Here is a 24,008-nt window from a genome sequence, read left to right on the forward strand (position 1 = left end):
ACATGCTGCATCTTCAGTGAGAGAGCAGGCAGGAAAGTCCAGTTAGCCGAAAAGACTGAGGACAAGACTGAGCAAGACTGCTGGATTCAGCCCACTACCAGGTGTGTGCTTTGCTGGATTTATCATTTAAACTTACCCTATCTGTGTGGTCCAGGAACATCCCCCCACTCCCACCCCAAACCCCAAGTCAAAAACTAACAAAGCTGTCCTGAGTTGGAAGGGCCTGGGCCCCCTGACAGAGCCAATGTAAATCCTCTTTAAAGGGGTGTACCCTCAACTCCCAGCAGAGGCTTCCACAGATAATGTGAATGTACAATAAACCTAACAGATGCATCCCAGTCCAAATGAAGCAACTGTGCAATGTCCTCTTTTTTCCAGGAAAAGAACATCACTTTCCTAGCTAAGTTAATGTTGCTCTAAATATAGCAGGGAAAAACAATAAACTTCTTACTGATCCCTGGAGCCTAATTGGTGAGGACAGAATGAGACTAATGGCTACATGTTCAGGAAAGAACGGAAACCAAGCAGGGCTGCTGTCGCTGTGCAATATGAACTGGAGATCAGGGTCCTGAGAGCATTACTGATTTCCTGGGAGGCCAAGAGAACAGATTCAGAACAGCCGCCACGTGGAAACAGTAACGATCGCACATTAGTGACTGAGCTTTATAGGCTGGCAGAACCATGATTGTAACAAAGGCATCTTTAGCATCAATTATTTGAATGAATGCAGACAAAACTGAAAGCTAGTTTTAAGTGCTATTTAAGGGCATTCTGTCCTGGGAACAGTGTCCAATGCTCTGTTGACTTGCTTCTAATATATGTTGTCACTATGTTTCTGGCTCACACAGGGGAGAAGCCAAAATTAGACTGTGTCTAAATTGGCAGCAAACCAGAGCCGACAAGACCAGGAAGTGAGGCAGGGCTCGGTGGCAGACATGGGGCTACACACTAGGACACTGACCTTGAGTGCATGACGACAGATCCTGGCTCTGCCAGGATGCAACATGGGAAGGCAGTGCAGGCAGAGGGGGTCGGGTGCCAGGCTAGCGGCAGATCCAGAGTTGAAAGAAAGCAGGAGCAGACTCCAGTCATCCTGACCAGGGCACGGGTGGAACGAGCAGAAATCCACTCAGAAACCAAGGGGATCTGGGAGAGGCAATGCAATGCAATGAAATGAAATGAAATCCCTCATGAAATGCAAATCATGAATATGTGCTCACCCCAGAAAAAGGGCCTCATCTCTTATTTGGTGATACAATCAGGACTGTGGCTAAGAGACTAGCAGTCTGGGAAGTTTCTTAGAGCAAGATACTATGTATGAACGACAAAGAACTCAGATGTTTTCTAAATTTTTAGTAAAAATTTTGTATCTTTGTAGATAAGAACTTGAATAAAATGTCTTTAAATTCTTTAATGAAAGAATATAGAGCTAAAACAGTTGCTTAAAAAATGCTTCTGTGAAAGTCTAAATAGGCTATGTCTGGCATATTCACCTCGCCCGAGACTGGCTTTGACAGATTGTTCCAATTCACTTTCTATTTCACTTGTCTTTTTGAATTAGCAAACAGGAATAAGCATTTTTATACAGTACTAAGTATCACTGTGAATGTTTTTATAACATTATCTAACCATTTAATTTTCAGTTTAAAGGGAATAAACACGTTCTAATTGAGTTTTTCTAAGTATCAGATGAACACAGCTAGAAATAACTGCTGAATATGATTATAAAATTTGGTTTGAAAAGAAATATACCTCTGTGGGCAGGTAGAAAATAAAAGTCTGTACTTCCATAGAAGTTCTTCACAGCAGTAAGTGTAGTAACCATTGCATATGCTCTCAAAGCAGGTTTTGTGGATATGTCTATGGGAATGAAAACACTGCCACAAACTGTCCACTCCTGGGTACATTTCTCTGAAGAACTCACCAGTGCCCAGTAGTCAAGACGCTAGGCATTTCTTTTGCATCTAGAATATGCTAAGAAGTGTTACCCTATGAATGAACACCAACAACTATGTAAGTAGGATGTACTGCAAATTGTAGGCTTATTTCTTTTTTTTTTTTTAATTTAATTTTATTTTTAAACTCTACAACACAGGTATACCTGTGGCAGATTCATTTCGATATTTGGCAAAACTAATACAATGTAGGCTTATTTCTTAAACTACCACCACCACCACCACCACCACCAATCAGTATCCACTATTTCATTATTTTATTCCTATAAAGTTCATTTTGAATTTTAACCATACAAAAATATTAAATATTAACTGACTGTACGCATTTGAACTTGTGTGACTTTGGACTTAGTTTGGCTGAAATAGAAATAGAGTAAATGCAGATCGAAGTTAATCAGAAAAAAAAAAAATAAAATAGCCTTTCAAAGGCAATGGCGATGCAGAGCTGCACCACCAGAAGCCCCAGGATCCTGGTACCTGCCTTGACCTGACACCACTGAATCAGTCACACCCCTTAGGCACCAAGAGCTGCACTGCTCCAACCCATTAATTGTCCTGACCTACACTTTTCCAGAGAAATCACAAATGCTATGGGATCTACCACAAGCGTCCACACCTGTTCTGGAATCCTTCCAGGACTGCCCTCTAACTCCCCACTCTGTTACTCTGTTCCACTGGCTTTTTTGTTCCCCAGCCCCTGTCGATATCCAGTTTTCACTCTAGAGGAAGATGCTCCAGTTTTGTTGGGTTAAACAATCTTTGAAACTGCCGCTCATTCAGAGTGTTACTTTCAGAAACTTCCTGCCTGCTTCCTGCACCCAAACCACGAGAAAGAGGAGTCATTCCTGAATCCCCGGCTCGGTGCCTGGAGAGTCTCAAATGTTCTAAGCTGGGGAAGGAACTGCATAGCTAGAAGCCAGTGAAAATGACTGCCTTAAGCAAACGACCTGGATGGTTCCCAACTAATCCAAACCTCACCCTTTATTTCCTGCAACATTGCTACATCTATTCAGCTTCTGACTTTCTGAAGTCTGTCTGCCTTTTCTACTCCCACACTTACCATTTAGGCTTGACATATTCATTTCCCTGGGTTTAAACCTCAAAATCATAAAATACACATAAAGATAACCTACATCATTAGGCTCCTAATTACTTTAAGAAACACTCCATCAACCACAGCCTGCTCTTCTTTCCTACTCTTTTATTTAGCATTCCTCCACCCCGCCTCCATTTCTCTCCCCCCATCACCCTACTCCTCCCCCGCCCCCGACACACACATTTACATCAGACATAGGACAAGGACACTGGCAATCTCACCACCCTCTAATTCACCAGTCCTCATCTGCAGGGCTGTGCTGTTTAGATTTTAACAGGTGTTTTAACAAACTGGAGAATAATGGGAAGTCCCAAAACTACCCTGTGAGGACCAGTGGAAAGAACTAGAAAGATTTAACTAGAAAATAGGCCTCTTTAGATCTTTCCCTTGTTATAAGTCTTTAGTAATTTGACTGCTCCAGATTGATTTTAATAGTTCTTGATAATTTGATAGCAAGTGTTTGCTGTGGTAGCCAACTTACTGGCATTAAGTTCCCTTTTTTAAAAGGGATATTTTAACTTTAAGCTACACATTTTCTAAAACTAGGAAAATGAATAACTGGGGGAAAAAAGTTGACTACTACACTGAAGATTTCATGGATCTACGGCTTCCAATCATCTGATCATTTCAGATGGGCTGACAATGTTAGATAGAACCTCTTTATCAGCAATGCATCGCACCCCACAGCACTAATTTCCATAGACGACAAAACCTCTCTTTGCATAGATATGTATGTAAAAACAGAACATTCAGTACAGAGGCCAGAGTGCCGTCGAAGGTAATTACAGGGAGAGTAAAGTTCTTTTATGCCAGCAAAAACACTGGGTGTTTCAGGGAATTTCAGAACCTGATTTCAAAAGGATCATACAGGGAGGAACTAAAATTTAGCATGGTGGACTCCTCTACAGCATATATTTGTAAGTATGAGATTCTGTAAAATAGTGGAACACAATGATGTTTGCTTGATATAAATGACCGCTGGATGTTTATTTCAACAGCAGAAGTGTTAGCAGTTTCCTTCTACAAAAACAAACTAGTAAACACACATTTGCGTGGCCTAGGTTTTGAATACTTAAAACTTAAAGTGACATGTGTATAAATGAAGCTTCTAACGAGCAACAAAGGAAATATTACAGTTTTAGAGTATGGTCTTTCATTGTATGTGTTTTTTGAGTGATTGTGTGTATATGTTTAGATAAGAATATAAAGTCAGGTATTTCAAAATTGTTTGTTTCAAAAATCATGCATTACTAAATGATTAGTTCCATCACATAATAAGCTGTACTGATTTCAGGTGTAGGTTGTTAGTTTCTATGAAGCATTAACTTGATTTTATGAAATTTCTTCATTCTTTAATGTTATGCCTAAGCACAACTACACATATTACTTTTTTTTTTAAAAAAGGCAATAATTTTGTGTGCAAAATTTTTTTGCAAACAAAAAAATTTTGTTTGTTTTACCAACAAAATCTCACTAAGATAAAATTTTTTCTAAATCTTATATGACATGTTACAGTGTAAAATAAATGCATTTAAATGCCAACACAACTTATGAACAGAAAGACTATCAGGATAATAAAAATGTTTTTAAATATGTTAAAGCCTCCCTTTAAGAAAATGTATTTATTTTCCTATTAGTTTGAGAAATTCCATTTAAATATTAGAGGAAATTGAATCTATTCCTGGCTATATTATATATCTGACTCTATTAATAATAATGCATTTAAAACCAGTCTACAAATTCAGTCTCATAGATAAAAAAATTGTCTTTCTTTAAAATAATCAGGAAAAAAGTTGAAGGCAAAATCAAATGGAAACCTAAACTTGTTCTAAATATTCTATGCTTAGATAGTAAAAGGGCATACTAGTTTTACGTAGAGGATATTAAATTATAGGTAAATTAACACACAATATTAAGTAAGAAAAAAATTTTTAATAAAGCAATGGAAAATACAAATTAAAAGTATAGGAATTTTTATAATATCAATGCATGAAACTAAAAAAAAAACAAAACCTAAATAAAGAGTTAATAAATTAAAAATGGGGATAATCATAATCCAGTAGTTACAAAGTGGAAAAAATATTTGCTTAAAATGTAAGGCAGGGTATTTATAGAAATCTTTGCCAAATATGTGTTCTCCATAAAGCACGTGATAATTTTTTGTTTGTTTTTATTATTATTTTATCTTTAGGTCAATGGAATTTTTCCACATATCTTACCACCAGTATGAGAAAAAAATGATTATTGTTGATGTGAAGCTTGGTGAGTTTCTCCAATTTAAATCAATTCTATACCTTCTCAGTTTAAGTCACTCTTTCACAGGAAACTCTTTTTCTTGTCAAAATAGAATTGTAGTTCTAGGGAATAGTTGAGGCTCATTTCTATTTTTACCAGTAAATGACCATGTGTGCTCTGATTTAAAGGGTCTAATTTCACCAAAAATGTTCTTAATTGGATTTAACTATAAGCAAGACAAATATGATTTATCAACAGGATATTTTAATCAAATTCTAACTGTCAAGAACTATACTTTAAATTTTCTTTAGAATTTACTCCTTTGGGGAACAAAAATATTTCTTAAAAGTTTGCAATTGTAAATAGGAAAGTGTTTCACTCTGTCACTCTATGTATTGGTAACTCTAGACGTGGATGCGCTACTTAATGATAGATACTGTTGAACACAGGACTGCAGACATTTCTCTTTAAAACCACTAGTTATTTTGGAAGTTCTTTGTCCTCACACTGTGAATTGTATTTTCTTCGTTTTGTCAGATGAAGTTCCAAAGTCTGCCTTTTCTATTCTCCTTTTAGAAAAAGGTATGAGAATTATAATTTCTAAAGTTTACCTGCACTCCATCTTCCAGAATTTGTTTGAAATACTTTGTTTTCTGTATCCTTGTTTAATCTCCCTTTCCCTTCATGTTTAAGCCTTATACATTCCTTTACTATAATTTTAGTAGTGTTGGTTGGAAGGAGTAATAAACTCAGAAGTTCACTCTGTTCTAGTACTAGAATCTGGGTTAAATATCTGTGCATCTATCTCTTGGTTTCAACGTCAAAGGCATTACAAGGACATGGGGAGTGTTCTGTGATGCTCCAGCAAAGCGGAGGTGCACATTGACACTGAATCCAGCAGCAATGGAAAGGGGGAACATAGGCATGCAAGGGACATGCAGTCCCAGGCATCTTACAGGATGAACAGCGTGATTCCAGGCACCAGGACAGTAACCAACAAGTTCCATCTCTTAATAGACTAGAAAACCAGAAAATGTCACCAAACACAGCTTTAGTGATCGAATTTTTCTATGTAAAATACATCTTCTACATAACTCTGTCACTAAATATTTACAAAGGAGGATTACAGGGAATGTATGCTGACACCCTGAAACACGAATAAGATTAACTAGAACAATTTAGGAAGTCTGAGCTGAACTTTACAAAGAGGAAGGAAGGCAGTCTGATAATGCATGCCTCCTGCGCATGCAGAAGACTTAGGAAATACTTTCTGAGGGGCAGGGTATAAGAAGCCGAAGGAGGATCAATCAGATTAACTGGAACAGAAAGATTATGCACACGTGCTTTTTTTCCTAATATTTGCAGTTCCATTTTAGAGAAAAGGAAATTAGGCAACTGAGAGTTTAGTTAATACACCTAAGTTCACACAGCTAGTAAGAGCCTGAACTCAAGCACATGTCTGTCTGGCTTCAGAGCCCAGGATTACTTTAATACACCCTGCCACCTCTCAGGAGCTGCAGGAGCCCCCTAAACGCCAGTGCACCTGGAAATTAACCTTTGCTGTGCTTCTGTCCTTGTGGGTGTTGCACACTAGAACTGCCTTGCTTTTGTCAAACAGGTCCATGAAATTTTTAAAATAGGATGACTTATCAACAGACATGAACTTTAGAAACACAGATCACCAATGTATGCACGTAGAGCCAGTAGATCAAGCAAGGCAACAATGAGGTATAAAAACTCTGAGTAAAGTAGAGCTGGGAGCATAAGTCCAGGCCAGTGGAAGGCAGAGATGACCCGCAACACTGACAGGAAAGGCACACGAAGGAAAGAAGTCCTCCACCATCCTCCCACTTACAAGACAGGCAGAGAGTCATCGGGGAATCTGTGTCTTAGAGGCCATGGCAGAGATGGAGAATCTTGAAACCTGGACAACATGAACATAGTTGAGGGTCTGATTTACACACAGGATCAGTTAAGTACAGCCAGTCACTGCAATGTTTTCTCAGCCTCCATTATTTCAGTGTTAATCATCTTCAGTCAGATTTGCTCTTCTAGAAAAAGACCTATTTTCATCACACTATTATTTAAAGTCCTCAGTGAGTTATTCCTACCAACAGAGTAGAGCCCAGCACTGAAGGCCATCCAGAATCTTACCTGCATGAGCAAACACATCCCTATAATAAACTCTCCCTTTGCTTTAATTTGCATGTATCTATATTTGCACTCAAGAGTCCTAATTTTGTCCCAACCTACAGAGATATTTAACAATCTGTCCCTTGGTCCCCCTGACAGCAGAAACTCATACAGATAGTGGAGTCCATCAGATCACAGCATCCATAAGCTCTCACCCAAACCTGCGAATACTCTTAGATTTGCTCCTGCTTTCCCCACCCCTCCCAGTTACAAGGAGAGAGTAACTTCCTCCTGTGCTTCCACCAAGATGTCTCTAAGTCCAGGCTCCCACATTCTCAATCCCTCCTCCTCCTCATTTTCCAGAAACCTGAAATTCTACTGATTTTCTTTCTCCTATGTCTTCATCTTCTGCCCATGGTTACTACGGCCAGCCTCAGGCTGAACCACTCCCAGTATTGACTTTGTGAATGATGTCCCCAGAGATGTGCGGGTCAGGATGGCCACCCAGCATAGCCCTGCCTCTCCATCTCCAGTATGCCTTTCTATCTACAGCTCTCAGAAGGAAGGAAGGAAAGAAGGACGGAGGGAGAGAAGGAAGGAGAAAAGGAGGGAAAGAAAGTGTAAATAGTCTATACAAGCAGCCCTGTGTGTCCAGGTCTCCATTTCCTCTTTTTTTCTTCCTTCTTCCTGCCCTTGCCACTCCACTGAAACCACACTCCCTGGGGTTATCGATGACCTTCTTGCTACTGATGCACAGTTTCAGTCCTTTGTTCTCTGAATTTATACCCATCTATCTCTAAGAGTTAGCCATTTTTCCCTTTTGATAGTGCATACCTTGATTTCTATGACACTTTATTATTCTGATTTTCCTCCTGTAAGCCTCTTTTTATCAGTCTCCTTCTGAAATATGTGTGTTCATTCATCTGTCTGGAGCCACCTGCTTTTCTCAGGTTACACTGTCTCCTGGACCATCTCCCCTTTACTTTTGGCTTCTCCTATGTGTTCTTTGAAAACTGCCCATGTTTACTTTGAGGTTGAATCTCTTACCTGACCTTTTTTCCTTTCTTTCTCCCACCAGGAAGAGCCAATACATCAACATGTTTGGGAGGAGGAATTACCATAACATGTTGATGTATCCCTTCCCACTATTTCTGAGGCCACCTTCCTCATCTAAGCCTGTACTGTCCCTCCCCTGGACTCCTGTGGTCACCTCCTAACCGGTGTCCCCAGTTCCACCCTGGCCAGCCTACAATCCATTCTTTCACAAAACCAATTTCAAATGTTCACACGCCTATTCCATATTTTCAAACTTCCACTGACTTCCAGCTTCTTACTATGAAACTGATGGTATGGAAGGCCTGTGGTGCTTGGCTTCTCCCTCCCTAATAATTTCATCTCCTACCACACTCCTACTGCAGTGAACACTTCAGAACCTCTTCGAGCTCTCTCCCTGCCACACTGTGGACTCACACAGTGACCACATCCTTTCATTTCCTCAGCGAGGATTTGACCCACTGCCTCCTGACCTGGATCCAAGCTGCATCTCTCCTTCACTCAGCAGTCCCTGCTCATCCCCTAGGTTCCACTTCACCTCAGTGCCTTCTCGCACCACCTCCAGGTCTGGTTAGGTTCTGCTCCCATCTGTACTCATGGGCCCTGTACTTTCTGTCCCAGAGTCCCCACCGCATAAATTTTCACTGCCTGTGAGTGAGGATGAGAAGAGAAAAGACAGGATCTATGTAGACCCCTGGCAGCCAGAACTTGACACATAACAAGTGTTCAACAGAGGATTCCCATGAGTCAATAAAGACTGATATAAAACTGTTTGTTCTTGATAACTCATTGTAATTAAGTGTGAATATATATTTAGCAAAATATTTCCAGCCCTCATTATAAAGTGTAGATTTAATTATTAACAAGTGTTTGAGTTTCTTCCTCAAAATCCAGAATTAAAAACTTTCTATGCAATACATTGTCAGATAAAGCCTGGGCTGACTAAACTCTACCTGAATTTTAAAGTCAAAGTTACACTGACCGGAGTGGGGAAAGTCAGGTAAGCGACACTCCACTCAGAATTTGCCCTTAAAAAATCTCACTTTTTACTTGGCTATTTACAATGTTTTATTTGGTTAACTACAAAAAGGCCAGCTCTTGTTCCATATATTGAGAGATCTTCCTATAAAAATGAATTACTTGACATGAGAAGACTTGGAAGTTGGTGAATTCATTGTTGGGAGGCCCTACGTGGAAAGATTTTTTTGGAAGAGCTGTATTTTTTGTAAAGATGTTATTAGAGAATAGGTAGGCCAGGTGGCTTCTAAAGTCACAACTCAAAGTGCGTATATTCCTATATTTTCAAAATTATTTATGACATATTTATGAGTCATTTTGTTCTCGTCCCTCCTTCTCATTCCCACAGTAGTTGTGCTCCATTAACTTCAAGAGCCCAGCCTTATTTTTTATGATTAAACTTTCTGTGCTCTCTAGAAATAGACTCTAACATATAGTAATTTTAAATGACTAAATTATACTAAGTAAATGCTGCATTTCTCTAGAAAAATGAGCAGGCGGAATTGTTGGATTTGTAAGATGTGCAGAGATGAATCTAAGAGACCCCCTTCAAAGTAAGTCACATGTAAATTCTATTACCATTTTAATGCATATTTTTCACATGATAAGTAGGTGTATGTTTATTCAACTTCTGTCAATACATTTTGCTCAGAAAGTAAAATTTGCATTTATACATGAGTAATTCCACCGGAAGGGTAATCATGTATTACACTAAAGTTCCATTTTCATTATTCATGGTTTACACTTGAGAATTCAGCAAGTTAATGTTTTTAGAGCGTCTATTATGAACAAATATTCTTAGATTTTTTTTAAGTCCTATATAGCTAAAACTTTACATGTTAAGATGAGATTCTTTGATCCAAAATATTTACATAGTTCAAGTCCTTTATCTACAAAGTGCCAGACCTTATACCTGGTTGGGAAAGGTGAGATTGGAGGGATAACCAAATGCTCATCAAGTGTCCAGGTCTCTTCTACACTTTGTCATAACTCAAAACGCAGCTGTTTGGATGGGGCAGTGGCTACACTAAAGTGGAAAGTGTAATGCCTGAGGAGGGTAACAAACCATTTGAGCGGATTTGCTCACCTCAAAGAACCCCCAGGTGGAGGATCCCTGTGGGGTTAGCCAGGGAGCCCGACCGTCTGCATGGAGACTCAGCTGTGGACACACATCGCCATCCCCTTTACCATGGGAGATCGTGGAGTGCAGGCTCCCGCCCTGAAGTGCCCAGACATCCAAAGACGCTGACCAACTACCACATTTATGGGGAATGGAGAGTCTCTGGTGGTGGGTGGGAGAAGTGGGAAGACCCAAAGCTCAGCATTTCAACTGACCAGCTGACGCTGCTGAACTGCACAGACCTGTGTGAGAAGAAAGAGGAGAAGGCTGGTTTGGGGACAGCTTCCTTTGCTTCTGCTGATAATTTTTATAGAGCATCACCATCAGTGCTTGGCTTCCTTCTACCTGCCCTGGAAACCATCCTCCAGGAAGGCGAAGGCCAAGGAAAGAGAATTCATGTTCCTCACAAACCAGGACATAACGGTTACTTGATAAATGCTTTACATTCTTGACCTGACTTAATTTTCATGATAACTTTGTAGATAATAAAACTGAAGCTTGTAAATTTCAATTTAGACTAATAGCTATTGAGTCCAGCATAGGAATTAGAACCAAGGACTGTCAGACTCCAAACACTCCTCATTCCTCTCTGCACAATGTTGCAGCGGCTCAGATGTTCCCACATCTGTTTGGTACCTGCTCTCTCTCTACCCAGAAGAAGGAGGGAGCACAGAAGTGGATCATGTTATCAGAGAATTCGGTAGAGGGAACAAATCTGATTAGGATTACTCTGATAAGGGAAAATGGTAGCCATGGGAAAGCATGAAATAGGAAAAACCACAAGCAAAACTGGGATTAAACCAAAACCAAATTTAGCTTCACAACTTTACCCCTAACCATAATCACCCTAATCATGCTGTATCTCCATAAATCTTATGCCCCTTAGAAGCACAGGAATTCCCTTGCCAACGATCACCAACACCAAACTCTGAGCTACTCCAAGACAGCAACGGCCTCTCCTCCCATCATGAAGGTCTTCTTCTTTCCTACATGATGATTAGGTCTGCTTTACACCTTGCCAAACGCTTTTCATCTCACTGGATTGAAAAGGTTATTTTAGGCTTCTGTTTTTAGAGTTCTAATAAGAGAAGAGAACAATGAGTCAGACACCATTTCATGGAAATGTTTGTTGAAAGTGATATCCACGGCAGTGTACTGTTAAGCCTCAGCAATGATGCAAACAGCCCGTCTAGAACTAGCAAACGTCATCTGAAGGCTCAGAAAATAAAGGATATTGGACCATTTTAGGAGTCCCAGCATTTTCCACGTCCCAGATTACTTTTTTAGCCTCTTTAATCTGCCTTCATTGTGTTAAGTACCTGCTAATGCTGATGGCTGTCTCGTCAACACTGAGTACTGAGCTAACTATACCAGGTAACAGCCGATGAGCAGTCCTTGCTGGTATCTGCAGTGGCCTTTGATTAGATGCAGTCATTACAACAAGGAAAATTAAGAATGTATCATAAACTGAATGGCAATTTATGCATTGAGTATTTTAAAGGGGGGAAATAAAATGACTCACAGGTAAGAACAGTCACCAGTTCACCTCAAAAAGCCCACTAAAATGAACAGAAATGAAGTCTTGAAGCCAGTATCTTCCACGGATATTTTCAAAACCGTAAATAGCTTTTCTCATATTGTTTGGATCAAATGTAACTTGACATATCATTCAGATTAATAAAAACTAAAACCCTCAATATGTAAAAAAAAAAAAAAAATCAAATAACCAACCAAGAAATATTTATCCATAGTAAATACAGAGTTACTAACCTTATCACATGAATGCAGGCCAATAGGTTTTGTGGATAAACTCTAAGATTCTAGTAAACATGTGGGCAAACACATGGCTGGTGGCCGCAGCATAAGACCGACCATCCTTTTTAAAGCATTAGTTCTACTCCTGTAAATCTCACAAGGAATTACCTTACCCACAGGCATGGCAAGCCTCAATGACAGCTGGGGCGTATTTGGTTTTATTGGTAAAAAATTAGAAATTATCAAAACACTCATTGAGAATAATTACGTACACTATGGCATGCCCCCTTGCATGGTCACTGCAAAGGATAGTGACTATCAGTGATTATAAATTTACAGTTATAAATTATAACACTATAAATGGTTATTAAGACAATTGTGAAGACAGAAAAGGCTGATTAAAAGGGTGTGTGTGTATATATACATACGTATGTGTACATGTATATATATACCCACACACACATAAAGCATGCACACAGACACATACACACACACAAACACACATACACACATGCTCAGAATGATTTACTTCTTGGTTAAAAGCACACAAACATGCCTACAACCAAAATACCAAAAAGAAATACATCACAACTTTAACAATAGCAATTTGGGGTACACAGACTGTAGACTGTAGAACACTGATTCTTCATCTTTTTAAAATTCATCTTAAAACATCTTATCAGATTTTCAAGTTTATTCTACTTTTATATTTTTATCATTCTAACCACTTAGTAAAAATAAAATGTAAAAGATCACTGAGGAAACAAATTTCCATCCAAAACTATAGAAAAAGAGAGTACAACTATATTGTGACATTATTTTCAAGATAGCGTATTTCTACTTACAAAAAAAAAAAAAAAAAACGCTTGAGAATATTTTAGTGCAATGAGAACCTTTTGTTTCTTTTCAAAGCCTGACTCTGGAAGAGGTATTACAGTGGGCCCAGTCTTTTGAAACACTGATGGCTACAAAATGTGAGTATCATGTATATGTCATTTGTTAATAACTAGTTAGTTTTATGCTTGGAGGAAAGGAGGCACTTGATGCTGTACATGTGCTGCTCTTCTCACATCCTTCTAAATGGCAATGGCCAGTTAAAACAAGAAACCTGAAAACAGTTTGTCGTGTCAACCACTGTTACTTTCTTTGGTGTTAATTAAAGCAAGATTAGTCACTGTGAATGTTTATTCTTCACGGGTATATGTGTAAAATCCCATGGAAATATGCTTAAATAGTAACACATACTGAAATATACTACCTTACTGCAGCTTTCTAAAGTTATAATTAAAAACAAAAAAACCTGACAATTTGCTGTTCTCAGTGTCTTGAGAAGTAGAATAAATTTGAGTTTTGATGTTCTAAAACTCCTCAAAGTTTACTTCTAACTTTATCGGTGTCTGACTGAAGTGGGACTTTATATAAGTCCATATTTAGTTATATGTGTCAGCATTCAGATGGCATAAATGGAAGATGATAGCAGTGGATGTGAGAAAGATAAAGTCAGAGGCTCAACACAGGAAAGTGAAGGAGCAGTCAACTGCATTTGGTTGGAAAGTTGGGAGGCTACAAGGAATGATAAGGGCCTTCTTAGATGGTGCAGTGGTATAGAATCCACCTGCCAATGCAGGAGATGTGGGTTTGATCCCTGGGTCAGGAAGGTCCCCTGGAGAAGGAAATGGCAACCCACTCCAATATTCTTCCCTGGAAAATTCCATAGACAGGGGAGCCTGGTGGGCTACTGACCATGGGGTTGCAAAGAGTCGGACACAACTGAGTGACTGATCACATACACACACAGACACACACACACACACAGAGGAAATGATAAACACAGAAGACAGGTACAAAAACAATTAGGGGGAATGCAAAGAAAATTCCTTTGTTTGCTGAACTTGGCAATTTTTTCAAAATGCCATTTGTTCCCCTCAAATGTCTGCTAATGATTAATATCTCTTTTTACTTGAGAGTCCCTGTTAGCCTCTCTGTGACTGTTGAATCTGTTCACACCTATTGACCGCGGAAGTGGAGTTGGCTGTGCTTCCAATTTGGGCTTTCCACGTGGTGCTCGTAGTAAAGAATCCGCCTGCCACCAGTGCAGGAGACACAAGAGACCCAGGTTCAATCCCTGAGTCGGGATGATCCCTTGGAGTAGGAAATGCAAACCCACTCCAGTATTCTTGCCAGGGAAAGCCCATGGGCAGAGGAGCCTGGCGCGCTGCAGTTATTCTGGGCAGGGCACTTCCTGTCCCCAGGGGCTCGCCATGCTCTTCTGACTCCAGGGCCCCACCTGGTCTGGAGACTGCTGTTGCTGCCCAGCCTGCAGGGCCACGGCGCAGGCGCGGAGGCGGCCTGCCCCACCTCCTGGACCCTCGGCCAGCTGCCCTGGCTCTCACAGCCACGGCCCCGGCTCTGTCACCCCGAGCCCACCTGATGCAGCAGCCCTTCCTGGTGAGCAGGGAAGCCCACACCTCTTTCTCTGATGCCATCACCTTCGCCTCTCACTTTTCAGGGGGACCTCATAGTCTGTGATCCAGTTTGCCAGCATGATTGCCGATTTTAAGATACTCTTTCTGGTCAATTTTAGGACACTGGTATAGGAGGAAGAGACAAAGGTGTAAGTTCAGTTGACTACACTGACTAATCCTCTGCTAATAATTTGGAGTTCAGTCCCAACCACCAGCAATCCACATTGTGCAACATTGCCAAGATTAATTTCCCTCCTGGAGTTTATTATTCTTCATCTGTAGAATGGTCTGATGTCATCTCTCCCTTCAGCATTGCTGCACAGATTAGATATACACCCCCTCGCTCAGTGCCTGATACAGATGAGGCACACAGTGATTGAGAGTTACTTTTCTTAGTAAAAAAGTACTTGTTTTGAATATCATTCCTTTTTCTCCGCTGCCTACTCAGAAGTCCAAAATCTCCAACTTGGTTCAGCTTTGTACCTTACCCCAGTGCTCTTGCTAACATGGACCTCCAGCTCTGTCCCTTAACATACATGCTCTTCTGTCCATGTGATGACTGTTTCACCTTCTACATCCATGACTCCTTGGTCCAGCTCTGCACTAAGTCTTCTCTGGCTCCTTATCTACTCTGCCCACCCTTAAAGGAAACATTCAACTGCCACCCTCTCTTCTTGGAAAGCTCTTGGAAATATATTTTTTTCTCTCTTCTATTAGTTAATATCATTATTTACTTTGCTTCTAATTATAGCTGTTTTGTGTATTGGGTTTTTTCCCATATCCCCTTTCTCACTAGATTATAAATTCCTAAGAGCACAGATCACTTCTCATTCACCTTTCATCTTTCCTCCCAGAGGCTCAAAGCGTGCTTTGTACCTAATGGGCATGCAATAAATGTTTAATGAATAAATACGAGGCAAACGCTACTAAGAAAAGATCAAAACACCAAACCATATTATGTAAGAGTTTCTGTGCCAGTCTTCTCAGCCTTATAAACAAAGTAAGTGAAGTTAATTACTACTTGGAAAAAAAATTTCAAGTGGGATCTTGGCTAGACTTGGCAATTTCGAGATCTAGCATTATGAGACTAAGTCTAAAGAAAAGATGAGCACAGGGAGACAGGGTACTGCTCTTTACAGAAATCACCAAAACAGGGTAGGAATCTTACCAGAAGTTGAATTACTGTGAAATTCATGTACAAATTCAACAATCACACAATTAAAAGCAGATAAAACAAGTCATTTTCTGAGACATGCAATCAGAAAGATAAAACTAAGAATATAAACATTAAATGTGCCAGAGAATAGAGTGTGTTTACATTAACCAAGGACAGGAGTAAAATGCCTCCTCTAGCTAAGATGTGTAGATGCCTGCATATAGATTAAAAGACAGTTTCTAAGAACATGTAGTTCAGAAATCCACAGGGCAAAGTTTCTCTCAAGGCGCAAATTTTGAGCTGAGGCTTAAATGACTCAAATTTTTGTAATTTGATAAAGAGTTCTGACTCTAAGTATGTTAAAGATAGGGAACAGTTTTAGAAGAAGTAAAGACTAATGAGTGCTTCTTTCAATGAAGGTATAGGATTCCTCAGGATTTGCTGTGAAAACTGGTCTCATTAAAAAATCTCCACAATGAATTATATAGAAAGTACCCTTCAAAAGATGATAGAAAGTCCTTCAGATCGCTTCTCGGCCTTTTGGCTAAGATCAAGTGTAGTATCTGTTCTTATCAGTTTAATATCTGATACGTCCTCTATCCGAGGACAATATATTAAATGGATTTTTGGAGCAGGGAGTTGGAATAGGAGTTTGCTCCATCCACTCCACGCATCGACCTGGTATTGCAGTACTTCCAGGAACGGTGTACCCCCTCAGGGGGTATCACTGGGAAAAAAAAGAAAAAGAAAGTCCTTCAAGTTTCCAAACATCAACGATTTTATGAAAAAAAATAAATTATTTTCAAATGGCATAAAAGTAGTAATAACTTTTTGAATGGATCAGGAAAAAATTTGTCTGAGCTATTTACTCACTGCCCCATAAAAACACCTGAGTATTATCAAAGATTTTTCCTTGAGTGAAGCTGACCTAAAACATGTCATTGCACCCCACACTATTACCAGAGTGAGAGGCGTCACTAAGATGTAAAGTAAAAAGAAAACCCTGTGGGTATTTCTGAAGGCTAAATCCAGTAAAACTAGAAAAGACACAGAAATGTACATTTAAAAAGACCAGGGGGCCAATGATCACCTAAAACCTGAGGGCTCTACAAACTGGAAGGTCAAGACTGAAAAAGAATTAAAATCAAAACTTTGCTTAACCAAAGTTTTTATTATTATTTTTATTAAAATGTTAAAGAGTGCAGAAGGCTCATACATATATTTACCGACCAAATCTCAAAAGGTGAGGATAGAGGTTTATTTGTGTTCGAGTAAACATAAATAAAAATAAGTTTAAAACAGCAACTAATGCCCTTGGGTGAGTCATTAAATCCTTCCGTGTGCTGGGCTCCCTTTCAGGCACCACCAGACAGTGCAGTGAGAGGCCCAGAGGGTCACTGTGCTCAGCTCACGTGCACCCTCTAGAGGGAGGAGAGAGACAAACAGGCAAGCCACGCAATAGATCAATTAATTCCAGAAAGCAGTTCAGTGCTTTGAAGAGAATAAGCCAGGCTGTATGACAAAGAAAGGCAGGAATAGGAAGAAGGAAATTCAATGACATGATTAGCGACAAACTGTAGGACGGTGTCAAGTTTTGAGCTAAGAACTGAATGACAAGGAGTCGCCAGTAGCACTGGGGTCAGAGAAACCCAAGCAGAAGACAGGCCCTGAAATACGAGTGAGGTTAGCATCTTCAATCAACCAAAAGAAATTTAGTAGGACAGGAGCACAAGGCCTTACAGGCCACATGAACAACCTTAAACAGCAGAGTAATGAGCATTAATGTACTTTTACAAATACCCTTTGGTGGGGGGTGGGTAGGTAAGGGAGGAAAAGGTATTAAGAGGTACAAACTTCTAGGTATAAAATACATAAGATACAAGGATGCAATGTACAACACAGGGGATATTACCAATATTTTATGATAACTTTATACAGAGTACAATCTATAAAAATATCAAATCATTATGTTTTATCCCTGACAGTAATATAACAAGTCCATTAAAAAGTTAATAAAAGTACCCACTGAAAAAAAGAAGCTGAGAGACTAGTTAGAGGGCTATTTCAATAAACCAACTAGGACTGGAATTCAGTGGGGAAGACAAATCTAGGAATCATTAGCATATAGATGTTAATCAAAGCCACAGGGCCAAGAGATCACTTAGAGGGAGAGTTCAGAGAGGTCAGCAGAGATCCAGACAAGGGGCTTAGGTGCACAGGAATATTTCCAAATCCAGAGATGAGGAGGAGTTTGTGAAGGAGGTAGAAAGGAGGGTCAGGAGAGTGAAGGATGACCAGAACGGCTTATTTTCACTGGAGGCAAAGAAGAGAGCACTTCTGGGGGTGTGCACTGGCTAAGGCTGCAGGGGAGTCAGGGAAGAGGCAGAAGGGGGTGACCAAGGGGAGTGGCAACATGGAGATCAATGGTGCCCTGACTAGAGGAGTCTGGGGGTTATTACTGGTTTTACTTGGGAAATAGAGCAGCACATTTGCACATGACAGCAACCGTTAGTGAGGAAGAAACTGATGGCATAGAACAGAGGGGGGCGCCACTGTAAGAGCAAAGGAGAACCACAAGGTAACCGAGAAAGCAGAATTAGGTCGGAGCTACAAAAGAATTGTTTGGCCAACCCAAAAAGGAGCTGGGATCCTTCCCCTCAGGAAGAGAGTTAGAAAGGGCAGGTACAGTGGAGGGGGCTTGGTTGATTTGCTGGAGAGAAGATAAGGGAACCTCCGCCTGATTAAATGTGTGTCCTCAGCTAAGTCTGAGGCAGCAAACTGAGGAGAGGATGATTTGGCATTTTAAAAGGGCCAGTTCAGTTCAGTTGCTCAGTCGTGTCTGACTCTTTGAGACCCCATGGACTGCAGCACGCCAGGCTTTCCTGTCCATCACCAACTCCTGGAGCTTCCTCAAACTCATGTCCATAGAGTTGGTGATGCCATCCAACCATCTCATCCTCTGTCGTCCCCTTCTCCTCCTGCCTTCAATCTTACACAGCATCAGGGTCTTTTCCTATAAGTCAGTTCTTTGCATCAGGTGGCCAAAGTATTGGAATTTCAGCTTCAGCATCAGTCCTTCCAATGAATATTCAGGACTGATTTCCTTTAGGATGGACTGGCTGGATCTCCTTGCAGTCAAGGGACTCTCAAGAGTCTTCTCCAATACCACAATTCAAAAGCATCAGTTTAAAAGGGTAGAAAATTGTTTCTTGAGAGTTTGGAAAGGCACAATATTAGCAGAAGATAGCAGCATGACTATCACTCAGGGTGATACTGAGTGCCCATTTAAAAATTTTCAGTGATGATTTCAAGTGAGAAAGCACGTTGTATATTTTTCCTTGGCCTGTTTCCATTCACTGGGGCACAAACACAAGAAGAGACACGTAGTTAAGCACTTTTAGATCAGCACATGTTCTGACTCTGAATTAAGATGGCATCAATCTTAATTTTGGTCAAAATCATCCTTAAGAGTACTGAATGCTTCCTTCGGTTTCTAAGCAGTTACAGCCACCGCGGACAGCCTTGGAAACGCCAGGTGGAAAGCGCAGGCTTATCGTAGTGCTGGAGGCACAGCGGCTGCTCCACGCCGTGAAGGCCTACGCTGCTGGGGAAGCTTCATCACGGCAGAGGGTGGACCCTGCAAGTCACTGAGGGACACCATCGTCCCTCCAGGGTGTCCCCTCAGCTCTCCACATCTGTGCTGCTCCCTGGGGACTGGCAGCTTCCTCCACCATCCTTTATTCTCTGCTTCGCTACCCACTGTGGTTGCCAATGGTCGCCCTCCTCAAGCTCATATTTCCAATGCTGCCACACCCAGTCCTTCCTGCTTGGCACTTTAGGTTTCTATAAGTTCTCATGCAAATGCTCACCTTGCAGGGAAAACAATCGAACAAAACCTGGCCTCTTCTAGACCTCGATGTTCAGTTAGCACATCTTCTATTTCCCTCTCAATAAACCAAAAGTAGCAACAGTACCTCCTATAAGCCTCTGGTCTTTGGTGCTTCCTGGATGCTGAATAATTAGAGGCAGTCTCTTTACTTTCCTAAACCTATAGACAGTCTCTTTAAAATACAGACGCATGAGAGATCCAAAAGCCTGGATGGACCAACATTTCCTTATTGGGACCAATATTTCCTTATCTGCTATCTATGACGCAGCAGGTCGGCACAGGGCATGCAAAGGTGAGGGCAGGGCAGTCCTCGTTCTCAAGGGGCTGGCAGATGAGGGGAGAGTAAGAAGTAACCCAGCAAACAGAATAGACCCGGACACAGATGGAGATAGAATGAGAATGAAAATAAGTGTGGATGATGTGCTGTTTGTCAAATGACAGGAAGTACCTATTTAACCTACTGGAGGGACAGGGGCTTCAGAGAGATTTTTTTCAGAAACTGAGATACCGAACCTGCGTCTGAGATCAGGGTATAAAGCCCGCCACAAAGAACTGCAAACACAGCAGCATGGTGGTCACACGCTACCTGGCCAGGAACAAGGCTCACATCAGGATGGGGTTCAGGGGTGATGGGAGGAGGCTGGAGAGGTGGGGACTTACCATCAGAGCAATGGCAGAGGCTGAAGGCTATAAATAACAGGTCATGGCCAGATTTTTGATTCAGAGATTTTTCTCTAATAAAAGTGCAGAAAAGACTGAAAGCAGATCGGATGGATGAACTTAGACTTTTTAAGGATAGAGAGTTTACAAATACTCCCCTCAAATCATAAACAAAAGTAACATATAAAAGTAAACAGAAGATAATGCCATAAATAAAACAGATGGTGTCTTTAATATACAAAAAGATCTAGAAATTCAAGAATACACTAACAATGCAAAGGAAAACTAGGCAGAAGATTTGAAATTCACAGAAAGAAAGGAAATCAGCTAGAAGAAAGAAAACACGCTTAAGCATTAATATTTTAAAATACAAATTTAAATAATTACAAGTTGCTGGTTTTACACAATCTGATTGGAATGGAAGGAGTGAGTGGGCATGTCAACACTGCTGTTACTAATGAAAAATAATGAAATCTTTCTGAAAGAAATGTTATAATAGGTATCGGGAATCTCTAAAAATATTATATCATCAATCTAGTAATTCTACTCTTTCAATTCTAAGGAAATAATTAGAGATGTAAAGATTTATAACCCAAAATGTTCAATTGTAGTATAAGTTACAACATATAAAGGGTAAATAATCTAAACATTCAACAATGACAACTTCGCTAAATATAATATAGTGCAGCAGTCCCTGCAGTGGATCATTGCAACCTTGAAGAGTTCAGTTTAGTTCAGTCACTGAGGAAGGCTTTCTTATCTCTCCTTGCTTTTCTTTGAAACTCTGCATTCAATGGGTGTATCTCTCCTTTTCCCCTTTGCCTTTAGCATCTCTTTTCTCAGCTATTTGTAAGGCCTCCTCAGACAACCAATGAGTCAGTTATTTGCATCAGGTGGCCAAAGTATTGGAGTTTCAGCTTCAGCATCAGTCCTTCCAAGGAATATTCAGGACTGATTTCCTTTAGGATTGACTGGTTTGACCTCCCTGCAGTCCAAGGGACTCTCAAGAGTCTTCTGCAACACCACAGTTCAAAAGCATCATTTCTTCAGCACTCAGCCTTCTTTATGGTCCAACTCTCATATCCATACATGACTCCTGCAAAAACAATAGCTTTGACTACATGGACCTTTGTTGGCAAAGTAATGCCTCTGCTTTTTAATATGTTGTCTAGGTTGGTCATAGCTTTTTTTCTAAGGAGCAAGGGTCTTTTAATTTTAAGAGTAAACAGGAGAAAAAAAGGAGTAAAGAGAAAGTGTTTGCAAGAGTGATACAAAATTGCTGTCACTGTATAATGTCAATAAGGTAATTTGAGAGTGTGTCTGTGAAAATGAATGAATACTGTTTAGATAGAAAGTTAAACATGAGCAAAAGACTGAAAGCAAAAGGAAGTATATCAAGTTGTTAAATTCTGTATTTAAAAAACACTTAATAGTACTTTAAGTTCTTTTGCTGTACAATAATACAGCTAAAAGAAGTTAGGAGAAAAACCAGAAACGATTAATGTCATAGAAGTCAAATCAGAGAATTTTAATAAAACAGACTTATTTTAAAACTTCATGCAGAGGCTGGTAGAATTATGGAGCTCATTTTCCCTGGTGGTTTCTATTAAAAATAACATGGATTCAATATTGCTTTAGAAACATTTCCGATGGCAGACAGCTGCACAGCTCACTCTTAGGATTTAATGCATGCCATGAGCCTTGCTGCCTTGCAGAAAATGGTCCTGGGATAGATGGGCCACCATTCTGACCCAGACAAGAGCAATGTCATGTTAGTTTCTTACATCAAGATACCAGCATGTGTCACCTTGTGCATGGTGGAAATACTAATTTTGGTGACTAATTTATGAAGAACACACTAGGGAGCACCAAAGACACCACTCTCATTCTTCAAGGAAAACAGTGTACACTATGTGTGACATAAGCGTAGTTCTTTCATCTTCTCAGTTTAATGAGCAGTTCTGCTGTTTATCCCTATTAGTCTGCTCAAGCAGAATCGAGGTCTCTGCAGCAGAGCGCTCAGAATGGAGCAGAACAAGCCACACTGAGCTGCATCACCTGATTTGGAAAAAGCTTTCCCACCTTGTAATCCTCCTGTTGTAGAGTCAACAGAAATGCTAAAGTGAGCATCTCAGTTCTGACTTTAATAATAGCTTGGATTCCTGGAACTCTTTTGTACAAATGCATTGTAGGCTGCTTAACTTGCCTAACATAAAAAATTATCATATGAAAGACAAAATCCTATAAAACATACCCATCATGTGAGCACTTGTTCTACACATCAATCATATCAGAAAGTTCAGGTGGTCCCAGTCAGCTTTCACTAGGTTATGATACAGTAACACATGGTACGAAAACCCCCTAATTTATTACAAGAAAGATGTCTTTCTTGTTCACACTACACAATGACTGGGGTCAACTGTAGCTCTGGTGCAGGTCTGGCCTTCAGACTAAAGGAGCAGCTCTCCCAGAATGTGTCCTGCTCACAGTGGGGAGAGGAGCAATGGTGGAACTGCCTGATGAGCCTCGAGCCTTCTGTTTGACCTGCACATGGCTCTGTGCATCGCTGACACAAGTTCAGTGAGTAGGGCTGGTACAAAGGGGACGTAAAAGCACAATTCTCCTACAAGAAGGGCAGGGATAGTTGAGAACTATCACCTTCTACTACATTAGATATCTATATAAAATTACATGTGGCAACACAGAGATGGCTTCATCAGCAGAGGACTAGGGAATATTGAAAACTGTTGAACTACTTCAGTTCAGTTCAGTTCAGTCACTCAGTCGTGTCTGACTCTTTGCGACCCAAAGAATCGCAGCGCGCCAGGCCTCCCTGTTCATCACCACTCCCAGAGTTTATTCAGACTCACGTCCATCGAGTCAGTGATGCCATCCAGCCATCTCATCCTCTGTCATCCCCTTCTCCTCCTGCCCCCAATCCCTCCCAGCATCAGAGTCTTTTCCAATGAGTCAACTCTTTGCATGAGGTGGCCAAAGTACTGGAGTTTCAGGTTTAGCATCATTCCTTCCAAAGAACACCCAGGGCCGATCTCATTTAGAATGGACTGGTTGGATCTCCTTGCAGTCCAAGGGACTCTCAAGAGTCTTCTCCAACACCACAGTTCAAAAGCATCAATTCTTCGGCGCTCAGCTTTCTTCACAGTCCAACTCTCACATCCATACATGACCACTGGAAAAACCATAGCCTTGACTAGATGGACCTTTGTTGGCAAAGTAATGTCTCTGCTTTTGAATATGCTATCTAGGTTGGTCATAACTTTCCTTCCAAGGAGTAAGTGTCTTTTAATTTCATGGCTGCAGTCACCATCTGTAGCGATTTTGGAGCCCAGAAAAATAAAGTCTGACACTGTTTCCACTGTTTCCCCATCTATTTCCCATGAAGTGATGGGACCGGATGCCATGATCTTTGTTTTCTAAATGTTGAGCTTTAAGCCAACTTTTTCACTCTCCACT

General features: G+C 40.5%; 1 protein-coding gene across 5 annotated transcripts in view; it reads left to right on the forward strand.

Annotated features, from left to right (window-relative positions):
* The first annotated feature begins 3,260 nt into the window (after nt 1-3,260).
* The window catches only part of RGS13 (regulator of G-protein signaling 13), a 28,293-nt gene continuing 7,545 nt past the window's right edge, over nt 3,261-24,008 (forward strand). Inside the window, exons 1-6 of one of the 5 annotated variants that reach the window (XM_010832091.1) lie at nt 3,261-3,968; nt 5,243-5,313; nt 5,824-5,868; nt 9,399-9,472; nt 9,975-10,043; nt 13,277-13,338. In XM_010832091.1, coding sequence (XP_010830393.1) covers nt 9,979-10,043; nt 13,277-13,338 — 127 coding nt within the window. In that variant the 5' untranslated portion in view covers nt 3,261-3,968; nt 5,243-5,313; nt 5,824-5,868; nt 9,399-9,472; nt 9,975-9,978. The remainder of the gene's footprint in view (nt 3,969-5,242; nt 5,314-5,823; nt 5,869-9,398; nt 9,473-9,974; nt 10,044-13,276; nt 13,339-24,008) is intronic. The other 4 variants (XM_010832093.1, XM_010832090.1, XM_010832092.1 and 1 more) reach the window with 4 other exon arrangements.

This window comes from Bison bison, unplaced genomic scaffold (assembly GCF_000754665.1).
Source record: "Bison bison bison isolate TAMUID 2011002044 unplaced genomic scaffold, Bison_UMD1.0 scf7180017864537, whole genome shotgun sequence".
Classification (NCBI taxonomy): domain Eukaryota; kingdom Metazoa; phylum Chordata; class Mammalia; order Artiodactyla; family Bovidae; genus Bison; species Bison bison.